We start from the raw sequence: 16,341 nt of genomic DNA, 5'->3' as shown, positions 1-16,341 counted from the left end.
AGACCGTTAATTCCAAAGTCGAAAGGCTCTGATAGATCTTGACTTGACGACCAGAAGGGATCCACCTGAGGATCTAAGGCTACAAACAAGCTCATAAATCTACATGTCTAAATGAACAAGCCCCTGACTATTTCTGACTTTTTGGTCCAGAATGCCCCTTTTGAATCCCTAAAATCTTCTAACTCTGGTCTCTTAATGGTTCCAGAAGCCTTCCAGTGGAGTTCAGCACCTCTGATTCCATAAATATCTTCAAACAAAACCTTAAAACGTATCTTTCTAGCCTTACATTTATGTAGTTTTTTAATGTAGTTTCATACAATTTACTGGTATCAAATCTTCTATTACAACTTCATGACATGAAGCACGTTGAACTGCACTTGCTGTCTGAACTATTCTGTACAAGTAAAGTTATTATTATTATTATTATTATTATTATTATAGTTGTTAAAAGAACATATGAATAAAGCTAAATTAAACTCTATCATTTCAAATGTGTGGTGCAGCTCCGCCAGACTGACTTTATCTGCTCTCATTAATGACAGCGACATGAAGGATTACGACATGCGCAGAGTATTTTTCTATTTGTCAGACCTCATGGGCTGCTTTCATGTATTGTTTTGCACACCTATGCATAATTATGCTGCACAGATTTCATGTCAGATCAGCCAGCTGGAGCGAATCCTGACAGTTCAGCAGCATCTCATCACCGTGATTATTCCTCTCCACGACAAATGAATTATGAAACCAGAACCCTGCCTGAGTTTCTCGCTAAGCAGTGATCTTTTTACATTATTTTTCCAGGTGATATTTGGTATCAGGAGGTTGCGCAAGCTGCTCTTCTCTAACATTCACAGTGTTCTATGTTCTGCTTTTTTTTATTTTAAACCCAGTCTAACAGGTGAACAAAAACTGCAGCAGTATCAACATACTGACTGCAGCAGAAGGCAGAAGAAAAAAACGTTTCTGTTGAGGAATACGCAGGAATCTGTGTTTGCTAAAAAGCAGAGTGGATTTTTGTTTTGCTTCATTCACTCTGACTGTGTTTGAAGATTTCTCATTATGGGAAGCAGCTGCTGCAGGGATCAGTGCATCTTTTTCACATCGATTAAATAAATATGTATATTTAAAGAAGCATTGTAGTGCAAGTATTTGAACCTGCAGCTACTTGAAAGGTTGCATCTGTGTCATTTTTTCCTGTAGCTGCTTATGTGGAGAAGACGACGTCCATTTTTGTCCAACGTACTCGGCTCTAATTGGCCGGCTGCTCAAGACGCCAAACTTCAAATTGCTACACAAATGAGATGTGAATGCTGATTCAGAGTCTGGAACTGGACAACTCGTATCACAGTCGGTGTGTTGTTCAGCTTGTCGTCCTCTGCACTCAGCTGCTGAGGGTGATTTCTGACAGCAGGATGGAAATATCTGTGTATATTGGTGGAAATCGAGCGTGAGCTTTAGCCGGTTTGGGCATCAAACATGATTTGTGTGTTGATGTCGCTGAGGATAAACACAACTCAGACCGGGCTTTTCTCCCTCTGTTGTATTTCCATTTCTTGGTCAACAAGCCTTGACTTGTCTCATCCTACGAGTGATAAATCAGCAGCAGACTTTAAAACCTGAATGAGCGAGCGGAGAAGGACTGAAGTCGGGCCCTCAGCTGTCTGTAGCTCTGTGTGGATGATGGATAATACTCAACCTCTCAGTGCCATCATTGAAACAAACAGCTTCATAGATGGCAGTGTCAGTCACTGCAGACTTCCTTTTGTCTGGTGCAGATCTTTGTTGAGAAGCAAGTTTTATTTACCTCATCAATATACCCACATGGTGTGTTATACATGCTGGAAGACACAAGAGCATGAGTGAAATAAGCAGCAAACATGGCTGAGCATTTCCAAAGTTTTTTCTGTAACAAACTTTAGGAACAAATTCTGGGTCATTACGCCTCAAATCACTGAAAGCCCGATGCCTGACCATCTTCAATTTGACTGATTTTCTTTTTTAAAGTGGTGAATAGTGATGGTGTAAAATCTGGGCTCATAGGTTTTGAGTTAAAAATTCTTAAAGAAGATGGGGTCATGCCCATTGTTGCAGAGCATGGTGGTGGCAGTATCCTGCTGCAGATCAATGTTTGAAGTGCCATAACTTGAGAAATAATGTAGCTAGAGTCCTGAAATCTATTCTTCATGCCAGTTTGTGGATCAGTTTTTGAAGTGCCAATCTTTGAGAAGCAAAAAAAAGCACTCGAAGAGCACAGTACTCCGCCAAGGCTGCTCAGGAGTTGTGTCATTTCCGACGGATGAAATCTTGAAAAAAATTTGTGGCAGAAATCATGGTAACATAGAATGTGGCCATTTAATATAGATGTATCCACAAACACAATGACCTTGCGTTGATCCCAGGCTTGTGTTATGCATGTGTATGTTATGTACGGATACCGAATCATGTGACCTAAATATGTAGCGGGCGGCGAGAATTGATGGGACTCAGAAACACCCCCACAATTGAATCAATTATTCCTTGTATCATTTCTGATGGATAAGTCCCAATAAGTCTGCAATGATGGATTTGTAGTAGGATCACAATCATGTGATCGTCAGCAGGCAGCTGATGTAGCGTTCACTTGTTGTCATAGTTACAGTGGCAACGTGCTGTTATCTGGCAATGATACAGAAATCTTGAACAAATCCGTGGATCCAGACTATAAGCCGCATCACTGCCAAAATCTAATCACTTGGTCCTTGTGTCATTTCTGACCTTTCCTGAAAATTTCAATGAAATCTGTTTTGTCCGTTTTTGAGTAATGTTGCTAACAGACAAACAGACGGACAAACGTGCAGATCATCACATAACTCTGCTGTTCCTTGGTGGAGTAACAATGTAGCCAGATTCTTGAATTTTTGTAGTATGTACATATGGTCACCAATGGTACAACCTTGCTTTGGTTGAATCATACAAACTAGTTATATGATGGTGTAAATGTTATGATCTTGCTCCAGCCTCTGCCCTTCTTTCTCCCATTGTTCCTCATCTGTTTGTTTTGACCTGTCTCTCTCTCTGGCTCCCTCTGTCTGTCTGTCTGTCTGTCATCTCTCCCTCCTGTCTCTCTCTCCGTTCACTCGCCCCCTTGTTCTCCCTGCTTCACCTGCCTGCACTCTGTTTTGCTGATTACCTGCAATGAGTGTCACCTGCAGTAATTAGTTCACACCATTCACCTGTTCTCTACCTCACCTCCAGTATTTAAGCTCTGTGCTTCTATTCACTCCCTGCCGGATCATAGATTCACATCCTTTCTTTGATTCTGTTTCCCCCCACCAAGCCTGCCACCTCCAGACTGCTTTAGCCCCATGGACTCTGTTGCTCTCCCCCCTCCTGGATTTCCCCTTCTTGGACTCTCTTTGCTCCAACCTGTTCATGGATTTTCCCCAGCCTGTTTTCCCCCTTGGTTCTCAGTTTCCCCATGTCGTGAGTAGCCATACCCAGCTTAGTTTTGTAATTCAGTTCAGTTTTGTAAACTTCCGTTTTTTTGTATTCATAGAGTTAGAGTTTTAGTAGTTGGTTTAGTTCTGTTCCCCCAGTTCAGTTCCCCATTAATGTACTGGTTCAGTTGTTTAAATAAATCTCTTTCTGTTATTCTCCTGTCGGCCAGTTCTGTGTGTCTGCGCTTGGGTTCTCCTGCTTCCCCCGTCGTAACAGTAAATTTGATTTTTTTTTAAATTCAAAGTTACTTTAAGCACTATGAGTTCCTATGGTCAACTCCATCAATATTAGAAAATATTCTAAAAAGGTGGAATGATCCTCCAGTTAACTTGCAATGTGGTGCAGAGGAATGGCTACCAGAACCAATTTTTAAGGACTGGAGGTTCAATGAACTCTGCTGTTTTCAGTTCTGCTGTTAGCACTGCAGAAATCAAGAGAATAGGATCCTATTTATCATTGCTGAAAAAAAATGTTATCTTGCACATTTTATCTCTTGACGCATTTTTGTTGTTTCCAATCCAAAACAGAGTTCTATTTATGACACACTACAGATCCTGCTTTAGTGACAATAGTTGAGAATTTAAAACATTTAAAAGTGTGATTACTAGAGTTGATGCTGACAGAGCAAGTATTTAGCGTGTGATAGAAAATCAATCTGTTGAACATCCAGATAAAGTTCATGCAGCTCATAGTTCAGCTCTCGTTGCCTCAGGCTTGTTGTGTATGATTCCTAGAACCCTCACATTGAGTTAACTAAGTTATATGAACATGTGCTTAGCTGTGGTTTTGTTAAGAAATTCAGTTTCAGAGGGATTTAGTGATTTGGGGGCCGAATGCAAAGACTGTCTTACTTTATTTTCACTTTTTCTTCTAGTCTTGCATAACTAGACCCTTCCTCAGTATAGAATGGTCTGACTGCACCTCATTATCATTCTGTTTTAGGGGAGAAAAGTACTCTGGCTTGTTTGTATTTCTTTAAACCGATACCATGGGTGGAGCTAAGCCCAGGATGCAGCAACAGTGTTCCTGCAAAATAGTTTTCATTGTGGTTAATTGTTAGCCTGGAGGTTGCGGTTGTTGTTGAAGATTTTGAAAATGATAACAGGTAGTGAAAGGAGAAGAGAAAACTGGCTTATTCCTGCAGCTTCTTTCTTCTACTGACTGCTGGTGTTGGCAGTGGTAGAAGAAATACTGAACTCTTTATACGACACAGTAACGGCACTGTCAAAAAAAGTCCTTCATAGAAGTCTTTGCTTGAAAGTGAAGAATGAAAGAAAGCAAATTCTACAGAGAAAAAATAAAGAATTTAGTTGCTTTTAGATGGCTTCTTTTTAACCTCTGAAAGCCAAAACCCATCACAAGTTTGAAAAGCAAATAGCCCACACCACACCATTTATCCAGAAACTATTAAAACACAAAGAATTCTAAGATTTTTCGACAATCCTTGAACTTTCTTGTTGTCAGTTTTTAAATCACATTTTGTCAGGAAACTTAACCAAATCTGACCTTATAATCTTGACATTTCATGAAAAACACTTCATGTCTCTTTAAAAAATGCCAAAAATTAACAGTTTGCACAAGATTCTGTAAAACAAACAAACAAAAAAAAAAAACAAGCCTAAAAAAATAACAGTTTCTGACTCAGCTGTGATCAACATGTGGTTTTTGTTGGGGAAATTGACCAAAACTAAACTTCAAATCTTGATATTTCATTAAAATTACTTTATTCTACGTTTGATGTTAAATTTTGCCAAAATAATAGCAAAAACAAAACATTTTGCACCAGATTCTGTAAAAAAAAAAAAAAAAAACAAAGCTACAATTTCTACATTCCCCAGTGCAACTGAGACGCCATTAGTGACTTAGGTGTGACCAACAGTCATGTGACAACAATTCTGGGACTTTTAGGTTGAACTGCAGGCAGTGTTTACACAGAGGAGGCAAATATGGAAAGATATTAGAAGCATGACTCTAGTTTTTTTTCAGTCAACATTTTTTTTCTTCATATACCTTCTGCGTTCTAACTTGTGTACAACTTGTCCTTCTGCACAGAGGACATTTTAAGTTTCCTTTCCTTCTAGTCCTGGTTGTTCTGTTTGGACTTTATGATGAGGTGAAAAATTAACCCACAGAGTATGAAAATATGACAGGAGCAAAAAAACGTCCAGAAACTGCTTCAGGTTCAAAGGGTTAAACATAAACACACTTACAACTCCCCATTGTGCAGTTTTATAGTGTTTGAGCAGCCTTCTAGGTGAGCTGGTGTGTTCGAGCTGCAGTGAAGCAACAGTGTAGAGTTACATTTAAATCATTTTAAAGCCAAAACAGGGATTATTGCTGTGGAAAACTTCTAAATATGTCATTTTGATACTAAAAGATGAGTTTTTAGGGGTGAGAGAGGGACTTTAACCAAGAGAAACTATATAGTTCTGTTCAGATCAATTCGATTCACTTCAACTTTCAGTTTCTCTGTGTGTTTATGGACTTTGTGTGTGTTTTTTTGTGTGTTTTGCAGTGTTGAGCCCGTGCCCCGTTGCTGCAGCGTCGGCCAGACGGTGTCACTCCATCTACAAGGGCTTCGCTCAGTGTTTGATGGCTCTGGGCGACAGTCTGACAGACAACGCCCGCAAGGACGAGGACATGCACGAGATACACTCCATCTGCAGGTCATTCACCAAAACACACAGTGCAACACAAACACCGTCTTGGATAAACAGGAAGTCAGCCAACTCTTGGTGTCCGTACCTGCAGGGCAGTTATCCAGTTACTTTAGGACTGCATTCAGAAAACAGCGACAGAAGCCCTCAGGGGAAATGAGAACACGCTCTAGGCTGGAAATGAGTATGCAAAGGAAAGTTTAGATAAGCATTTTACTATTCCACAAAGTCTGGCTGCTATCTGATATCAATAGGGCACATCGAGGCCGGACATCGGTACCAAACCACAGATCGAAGTCCTGGCTCTGTAATCCTTCACTGAACTCAGCCATGACCTCCTCATCTGCAGCTAGAAATGTATTTTTCTCAAATAACTCTAAATACATTACAACAATATAGACACGAGTGTTAGAATGAGAGTTTTACAGTCACTATAAGAGAGTAATACAGGCATGTAGTGGGGATATAAAGGTGCTTAAATTAGATTCTCCACTGTAAACATCTAAATAAAGTATATTTGACATAAGCCTGCACACCTACAGTGATTTACTATTGTAAACCCTTTAAACTGGGACACAAGTGAGGTTTATTTTGATGCATTGCTGTCAGAAATCATTAATTCCTAGTGCGCTTTTAGGTTAGTTTCTCAGGAACAGCAGTGATGTTCCTGGCTCATGTTTAACCATCCAAAAATGTCAGAAACCAAAAAATCCCAATAAACATTGTCTATATCTCATTATTAACTCCATTACTAACCATTTCTATCAATATTTAGTGCAGTGGTGTTCTTTACCTCTCACAGATCATGGTTCAATGAGGATAATTCACTTATTTTTCATTAAAAAATGCAACTTTTTTAATGTAGATTGGAATGATCTACATATAAAATACAGTAGTTTTACATAATATAGATTTTTTTAATTTAGATTTTACATTTAATTATTTTTTTTAATGGAGTTGATAAATTAACACGACTCCTCTTCTGTTCAGGGTGACTTTGCAATTATGTGAAATGAACCATTTTCATTCTATATGTTGATCACACTTATTAAGCCAAGCAGAAGACTTTTCATACCGAAAAATACTTTTAACATTTTAAAAAAAATTTAAAATAGGCTGATTTGACCCGTAACATAACGGGAAATTTAAAACATTTTGCACTTGGATCTGTTATCTTTTGTTGTCTCAAAATCACAAAGGAAACGGTGATTCTGGCAAAACGTAGTAATCACATTACATGGTAGTCAGACTGAAAGACCAGTCGATTTCACTTCTTTATCTAGTCTGGCATCAAGTTTCCTGTTAAAATCACAGACTTTCTGTAAAAGTTGGATGTAGCCTCCAAGTCTAAAAGTGAAACCAACAACAAAGTTCCTTAAAGTTGCATTATTTTCACTGGCCAGCAGAGGGCGACTCTTCTGGTAGCACAAAAGGAGAGAGAACATATGTACTTTTCACTTGATTTGTTATTTTCATAAACATTTTCCTAGCAGATTTATGATTTCAATCACTTGTTTCAAGACTTTTTAAGTACAGCATGATGTTCATTTTTAAAATTATGCTCCTATTTAGAGTAAAACTGATGATAAAGCAGGGTATTTTTTAGGGTGTGGCTACTTTGTGATTGACAGGTCGCGAACATTTCGCTTTGTGTGTTGTATTCAGGTTTATTGGCTAAATTCCCAACTTGATGTTTTAAAATGATGGTCGACAAACCAGTTCTACGTCACGGTGTCGATGTCTTTGATAATAATGAAGAATATTTTGCCCTAAGCTGTCGGTAGCAATAGGTGCTAAAACCATCCCTACCTGATAATCTCATGTCTTTAAATCTTCATAAGCCTCGTCTGTAATTTGGATTTTCTAGAAATAAGACCAAGGCACCAGCCACACTAATACGTTTTTAAAATGCATTACTTTTGCTATGTTTACACCTGCCATCCACACTTCAAGTGTTTCTGTACCCGTAAATGTAGTTTTTTGGAAAAGTCTGCTCGACCCAAGTTTTAGTTTTAAAACTCTGAGGTTGCATTTTAGTGCCTACAGCCAGAAACAGAGATTTTTGCTAGCAAAAGAAACCTATGTTTTATTTTATTGTTTGGAGATTTGTGTCATTCCGGGATTCTTCTGTTACGTGACCCTTTTCTGGAATCAAACAAAGACATGAGCCTTGACTACCAGCTGTTGATTCAACACTGATGTTGAATCACAGGCATTTCTGACCTTGTTATCTGTGAGCAGCTTTTGTGAAGTTAAATTCTGCATTCTATTGTTCTTCTACTGCTTACATGCACAGGAAGCAAGCTGTTATTCAAGCATTTTATTTTATTTTCAACAACTGAGCAAGTAACCCCTAGTTTCTAGTTTGACTATCATTTTAGGCCTGTGAGCACAGATAGGGATTATGTCTAAAAACTATCCCAAAACAGTCATATGGATGGAAATTTTTTATTGTAAAAATGCATTAGAGTGGATGTAGTCTCAAAATCTCCAGCCAAACTAGAAGCTGCACAGCCTCAGAAGTGCTTTGAGCTACATGCTAACATTAGCATGCTAACATGCTCACTACAACTATAACACAAGAAAAGCACTCAGAGAGCACAGTACTCCACCAAGGCTGCTCAGTCGTATCATTTCCGACAGATAAAATCTTGAAAAAATTTTGGCCGTCTTGAATAGAATGTGGCCATTTTATATAGATGTACTCAAAAACCAAATTACCTTGTGCAGAGCACATGCGTGTGTTACACATGTGTATGTTATGTACGGATACTGAACTGCGTGACGTACATATGTAGTGGGCGGTGGGAATTGATGGGACTCAGAAACACCCCCACAATGTAATCAATTGTTCCTTGTATCATTTCCAATGGATAAGTCCTGATAAGTCCGCAGTGGTGGATTTTTAGTAGGATTGCAATCATGTGATCATCAGCAGGCAGCTGATGTTGTGTTTACTTGCTGTTGTAATTACAGCTATCACGCAATGATACAGAAATCTTTAACACACGTCCACATCATTGCCAAAATCTAATCAGTTGGTCCTTGTGTCATTTCTGACCTTCCCTGAAAATTTCATCCAAATCCATTAGTCTGTTTTTGAGTAATGTTGCTAACAGACAGACAGACGGACAGACAAACATAGGCTGATTGTCACATAACTCTGCCGTTCCTTGGCGGAGTAATAATGACATTCATCCTTACTGTGTTCGTAGCGTAGCATGCTAACGTTTTTACACAAAACACAAAAACAACAGTTTGCAGGTCACGGCACAGAATAAGTCATTTTTTGTGCTTTAGTTAGAGTCACATGAACATTAATTTGACCCTTAAATAAAGTTGAAGCTCATATGAAGTGCAGCAGTAGTGTGATTTTATGCGGAAAAACTACAGAAAACACTTTAAATTTGTTGCAAGTCATGGCTGAGGCCTCTGCAGAGCGAGCAGCAGTTAGATTCACTCTGTTCTGTGTCTTCAGCAGCAGGATACTGAAGACGCTGCTGCACGAAACTGAAATCAGAACTGTTTATATTTCTTTAATTTCTTCCTCCACTGTTGCAAATGAAATTTTGATTTTCCACTGAGAATTCTGTTTGTGCTGTGTCTTCGACAAAGTCGGCACCACAGGACTGCGAATATACTCCCTGATAAAATAAAAGACCGATTTAACTGAAGAGGAATGTATGAGAGGAATACTGAGTCTTTCATTTACACAAACAGAATGATAACAGTGATGGAGCAAAAACCACTTTGTACGAGTTTGGTCTGTGTTTTATTTGTTTGATTTGACGGTTAATTTGACACTGATGGTCCGTGTGGCGTCTCCACCTTGAGCTCAAACAAAAGTGTAAATTTTCATGTTTTAAGCAGGAGAAAAACAGTTTGTAAAAATACTATTTAAAGCTTGAAGCGTCTGAGTGGGTGGTTCCCACAGCAGCTGCTGACTGACATTTAATGGCTGTTGGTGCTCTGAGAGTTAATCAATTTCTGCAGAGTGTTTGTTGCTGGAGAAAGTTTCAGTTCCATAAAACCTGTCAATGTTCATATGATACACAGGTTTTCCCTTCTGTTTTAACAATAGCAGTTAGTTATTTCGCATTTAAGACAAGTTTTCTTTTCAACATTTGGGGAGGACTCATCGAATTGTATTTCAGTCAAAAAGTGCTAACCAGCAAGCTAAGCTAACCACATTCTTCCCTAATAGTGACACATAGTTAGCCTAGCTTGCTTATATTAGCACTGATTTCCATGAAAAGTCAATTCCTACCTTTAACTAAGTGTCCATTACAAAAATTCTGGATTTCTGACTAAGAGTTGTCATTAGTCTTTGGTAATGTAGCCACAAATTTGTACCAAAAATATGTTTTCTGTTGCAAGTTGGATTTGCTGCAGTGGATTTGGCGAACTTCATCCATTATTCTATGCCAAGTGAAAGGCGACTTTGGCCCTGGATAAGATGCAAGTCCATCTCAATACAGACAACTTCTCATGATCACTTCACATCTATGGTCAGAAGGCAGTGCAAACCACTGTGCAACTGTGAAATTACCAAAAAAATTAATCTTACTATTATAAAAATTATAGAAAATACAAATTTGCGCTGCAACTTGGCCATCAGTTTTCCTCAAAGTTCATCAGAAGTTTATGCAATGCAACCAACTTGCGACACTGGGCGTTTCACATAGACAATGAATAGGATGCAAGTAATTGATCCTGTGGACACATACTAATATACCTCTAGTGCCAGAAATGCTAGAAATGGCAAACTTGGCAAGTTTACCACTAATGTCAAACCTTCCTTCAGAAAGTTAATAGAAGTTTAACACTGCTGGCAAACTGTGGTTGCAAACCATTGGTGACTATGTTTGGCATCAGTGGCAAACTTCTCATTATTACCAGAATGTTGTTGGCTAGGGCTGCACAGTGGAGTAGTGGTTAGCACTTTCGCCTTGCAGCAAGAAGGTCCCTGGTTCGCGTCCCGGCTTTCCCGGGATCTTTCTGCATGGAGTTTGCATGTTCTCCCTGTGCATGCGTGGGTTTTCTCCGGGTACTCCGGCTTCCTCCCACAGTCCAAAAATATGCTGAGGTTAATTGATTATTCTAAATTGCCCGTAGGTGTGAATGTGTGAGTGCTTGTTTGTCTTTGTATGTGGCCCTGCGACAGACTGGCGACCTGTCTAGGGTGTCCCCTGCCTTCGCCCGAGTCAGCTGGGATAGACTCCAGCCCCCCCCCGCGACCCTAGTGAGGATTAAGCGGTGTATAGATAATGGATGGATGGATGTTGTTGGCTATTTTCACTAGTGGGAAACATTGGCAAACTTGTGACGTTTTTCTTGGCAAAATAATGTCTTTGCTGCAAATCACTCACAAATCTGCTGCAAATATTTGGTTTTTGTAAAACATTTTTACTCAGCTACAATTTTGAGGTACTTCACACCTGAATATTTTCATTTCATGCTACTTTGTACTAGTCTTTCATAAGCTTGGGTTTATAAATACAGCATGCTGTTAAAGATTAAACCAGTGTTTCCAACCTTTGTAGCTTGAAACTTGCTGCCATTTCCCTTCTAAATGTCTTACATGGCTTCAGTTAAACAACTTTTTTGATGTGTAAAGGAGTGAAACTCCCATTTTGGCACAAAAAAATGCCAAGAATAGCAAAAAAGTGTAAAAAAAATGAGTCGTCATTTCTTCTTTTCCTCTCTTATTAATCGTCTCATTAATCATCCCTCAGATTTACCCTCTAGGTTGTGGACCACTGGACTCAAGTAAGTATAAAGAAGTTAAAAGTGGCTCCTTGTGGTGCAGTGCCAACAGTAAAACGCAGCAATGATGCATTAGTATTAATAATGTAATCCATTATAATGTGTCAGATATTTAATGTAAGTTTAGCTGATAATACATAAAAAGGATTTTAAATGCCGGAATATTTTTGCATGGTGGTACTTTTGCTTGAGTAAAGGATCAAAACGTTTCCTCCACCATTAATTTTTGCTCATGTTATTTTATCAGCAGTTCCCACAGTCTGTGTTTATCCAAGTTTATATAGAATAAGGGGCAGCTAGCTTTAGCAGACATGGTGTGATGTAATGAGTCTCAAAGAAACGTTGGTAATGTTAAAATCACTCATCAAACCTGACTGGCTGTTTGAATTTAAAGAAAACATTCTGCAGTCATGCCACTCTTATGTGTGTTCATTTAAGTATTAATTTAGTCTATATGTAAATTCAGAATACACTGAGGCATAAAGGCCACATTTACAACAAAGTTAAGAGGAAAATAAAAGATGTCGGCACACAAATAAGAAATCTTAAGAATAATTAGAGCGTTTCAATTTTAACAACAAATGAATAAACTACAACAAGAATAGCCGCAGGTGAAATAAGATGAAGTTTAAACCTAAATTGCCCCAAGGATAAAAATGAGTCAAGCTTGAGATTGTTCTGCAGGTTATTCCAGGTTGCACGTGCACAGTGAGTACAACTGGATTTCCAAGCTCAGTAAAAATGATCCTGCTACACAATCCAATTGTTTGAGCGTGTTCAGTAAGGAAGCACATTAAAACACAGCAAAAGAAGTAATGTAGGATGGTGAAAAACTGGTAAATAAGATGTCTGAAGATACAGCAGCTGACTTCCATTAGCTCCTTGTTGGCAAGCAGAGAGCATTGTGGGAGTTTAGCTGGAAAAATACAACTATGAGAATATGTCCTGGAACCCAAAATGTCTACTAGTCGAAGCTTTCATGTTTTCAGTGAAAAAAAGTGCTAGTTCATCTTTGTCAAGTCAATGGCTAATTGATTGTGACCCAAAATCACATGACAAGGTCCAGAACTTCAGACTATTTTTACAGGCTCTAAGAGCTGGAGGTGGGTCTACTGGCGTCCCTGGGTGTCGGGGTTTCGATGAATGTCCTGAGTGCCTTTAAGGAAGGCTTCACGGAAAACGTTCTAGGAGAAGGATTTGTCATTGGTGAGGCCTTCGTCATCGGACAATGAGAGCAGGGACTACTTTTGGAGCACAGAAAGATCGAGTTTGGAGACAAAGTCAACACTCAAGAGATTGTCCGAGTTGTCAGGATAAAATCACAGGAGCTTCAGTCTTTAGAGAATAAACAAAGCTTCCTCTTACCCCTCCTGGCTCAGAATACATACTACAGAAAGTCTAGAAATATGTAAATGTTTCAGTCACTGTGTAGGGAAATGTTTAATGCCAGTTTGAGGAGGGGACATCTGTAAATATCTGCATGTTAAGTGACCACAATCGGGGCATAGAACTGTGTCTACTGGGATTATTACAGTTATTGATTGATCGATTATCGAGTAATAAAGCTGCCAGCTATGAGGTAAGGAAATTATTCAAAACATGCATCCAAACATCCCTGTAGCCGAAATGTTTTTTTCCATAGGGGTGACTGGGCTCAGCTTTAGAAACAGGGTGAGGAGTTTGGACATCTGGAGGGAGCTCAGGGTAGTGTTTGCACTGAAAGAGGCATCTGATTAGGATGAGTCCTGCGCGAAATTCCTTATCCGGGCACTTCCAACTGGGAGAAGACCCCAGGGTGGATCCAGAACTTGTTCAAGGGGTTATATATCTCATCTGGTCTGGGAATGCCTTCAGATTCCCCAGGCAGAGTTGGAAAGTGTTGGACATTTGGAATGACCAGCTGCCGCCATGACCTGGTCCCGGATAAATAAAAAAATGGATCGATGAATGGATGGATCTTTTGTCCAGTCAAGTTAAGTCAGATTTTATTTTATAGCCATCTGCAGTCCATCCAGTATCTTCTGATTCTCTGGGGTTGATCCTGGTGGCAGGTCATTCCAGACGTTCCTCTCCTCAGCGAATCTGTCCAGTTCGTCAAGGGGGATCCAAGAAGTTCCTAGATGAGGTATGTAATCCCCCTGATGAGTTTTGGGTCTACACCAGGGTCTCCTCCCAGTTGCCCCCAAACCCTCCAAAGAAAGACACCAAGAAGGCATCCTAATCAAAAGCCCGAACCTGCTCAGCTGGTTTGCTGCGACTCTACTCGAATTTGCTCTGGATGTCGTCACTCTATCTTCAACACTGTGCCCAGCCACACTATGGGGGAAACTCAATTTGACTGCTTGAACACACAATTTCACTATTTTGGGGATCTATCCAGAGTTCATGACCGCCAGTAGATGAAGGATGGAACAAAAACCGACTGCTAAATCAAGAACTTTGCCTACTTGCTTAGCTCTCTCTTGACCACAACAGTCTGGTACATGACCGCTGATGCTGCACCAATCTATCCATCCGTCTCTCGCTGCAATTTCCCATCACTTGTGAACAAGATTCGGGGATACTTTAACTCCTTCACTTGTCGCAGCAACTCACCTCTCAATCCAGAGGCAGCAATCCAGCAGTTTCTGACAAAGAACCACGTCTTCAGACTTGGAGGACTTTTTGTAGCCCACAATGACAAATCACTGTCCTTGATTTGAACCAGCTCAGTTCCTCTCCCCCTTCCCTGAAAAAATAACTTTTGACAGGTTAAAAATCCAGAAAGAACAGACAGAAATGCAGGAGATGTAAAAGTAACACAACAGATTTACACTATTGCCAAATTATAAATTAGAAACATAAGGAATGTGATTCATGAGGACACACAGATTCACAAACTTGCTTGTATAAAAAATGTATTTCTCCCAAATATGGAAATTGTCCGTTAGATGATATTGTACACTTTTTTTAGTGCCCATTTGCACGGATTTTGCAGGAATAAAGTTGCCATTAATCCAAATATTTATCATGCAGAAAAGTGAATCAAACTTTAATTTCTTCTTTTACAGTTTTGACTGAGTAAGTAGGCCACGCATATCAAAACAAACACTTAGGTTATACTGATTTCACAGCAACAATGAATTTTAGTTTCACTTTGACTTTAATTATGAACAGCGCTGCCTCTTCTCCCGTCATCTCTTCGTTCTGCAGCTCTCTTTTTAGCCTCGCACTTTTTGGAGGCCTGATGACGCTGATTAAACATGCACAACATCTCGCTTCCCCTCTTTTTCCATCTCTCGCCACTTCATTTCTCTACATCCTGTATCCATCCGTCACTCGTCTCTTGCTCTCTGTCATCTACGCTCACCACTCTATTTATACGAACCTCCATCATCCATCTTCCAGAGATCTCCTGAACCAGGGGAAAGAGATATTAATGTGGGAAGGGTCTCAGAATAGGATCAGTGATGTGAGAGCGCTGTTTCTGTCAGCTGAAATGTGTACAGAGGTGGGAGTTACACTGTGATATAGTTGCAGCCCTGCAGAGCTGACAGGTTAAGTAGTTACTTAATGAACTATAACAGGATTTGTGACCAGCACTCCTCTCTCGCTACATAATGAATGAGGCTTTTTACAAACTAAAGAGCACTCATGACAGCATACATGCTGCATGTAATACAGCTTATACAGTTCACAGGGATGTGTTGTTGCTCAGCTCGCTATGTGTGACTCAGAGAAACTGACTCCGGGGAGGATTTTTCTTTTGTTCAAGACGCACTTTCATTGAGCTCCTCTGTGCGAAGTGTGGCATTAAAGTCCTTGAGGAAAACCTAATGGAGTTATTCTGAATATATCCTGTAATGATGTGTGTTTGTGGGAGCCTCTTGTTGCAGTATCAGTCACCACATTGATGTTCTTGCTCAATTTTTACTGCAGTTTGTGGTTGAACTCTCCCTTCTTGCTTTCTTTCCACCTTTTGATATGCATTTCGGCATTGCTTTGGGGACCATCCACCGCTATGATCCAATCTGAAATAACTAAGCAGCTATTCGATAGATGGACACAAGCATTTTCACAGACAGTCCTTTTTAAGGTTTCCTTTTTTTACCACGGTGAAATTTACATTGAACCATGAAATGTGCTATTGGCTGGACTAGAGCTCAAAATGACGTCCATGCTGCCAGGGGATGCATCCTAATTCCCTTGCTGCTACCACGAGATTGAAGTTCTTGAGTTTAGATAGAACTGAAATGGATTTCCATGGAGTTCACCGCAGACAAAACATTTTTTTTTTAAAAAGGGAAATGCTTTGCTTTTCTGCATTGCTTTGGAGTGATTAAACTAGATTGCGCTCTAGAGGCTATGTGACTATAATAAACAGATTAGAAAAAGACACAAACAAAACCGTTTGCCAGAAATGAGCAAAACTTTGGTCATGTGTGAGAGAAAAACAATAAAG

The 16,341-nt window shown here is 39.6% G+C and overlaps 1 protein-coding gene across 1 annotated transcript in view; it reads left to right on the top strand.

Moving 5' to 3' along the window:
* The window catches only part of nrn1la (neuritin 1-like a), a 130,999-nt gene that overhangs the window by 88,755 nt on the left and 25,903 nt on the right, over positions 1 to 16,341 (top strand). Inside the window, exon 2 of the mRNA XM_055007372.1 lies at positions 5,993 to 6,143. Coding sequence (XP_054863347.1) covers positions 5,993 to 6,143 — 151 coding nt within the window. The remainder of the gene's footprint in view (positions 1 to 5,992; positions 6,144 to 16,341) is intronic.

Source organism: Amphiprion ocellaris, chromosome 3, assembly GCF_022539595.1.
Source record: "Amphiprion ocellaris isolate individual 3 ecotype Okinawa chromosome 3, ASM2253959v1, whole genome shotgun sequence".
NCBI classification, from domain to species: Eukaryota; Metazoa; Chordata; class Actinopteri; family Pomacentridae; genus Amphiprion; species Amphiprion ocellaris.
Note: the sequence above shows the minus strand (reverse complement) of the source record. Positions and strands in the feature narration are given on the sequence as shown.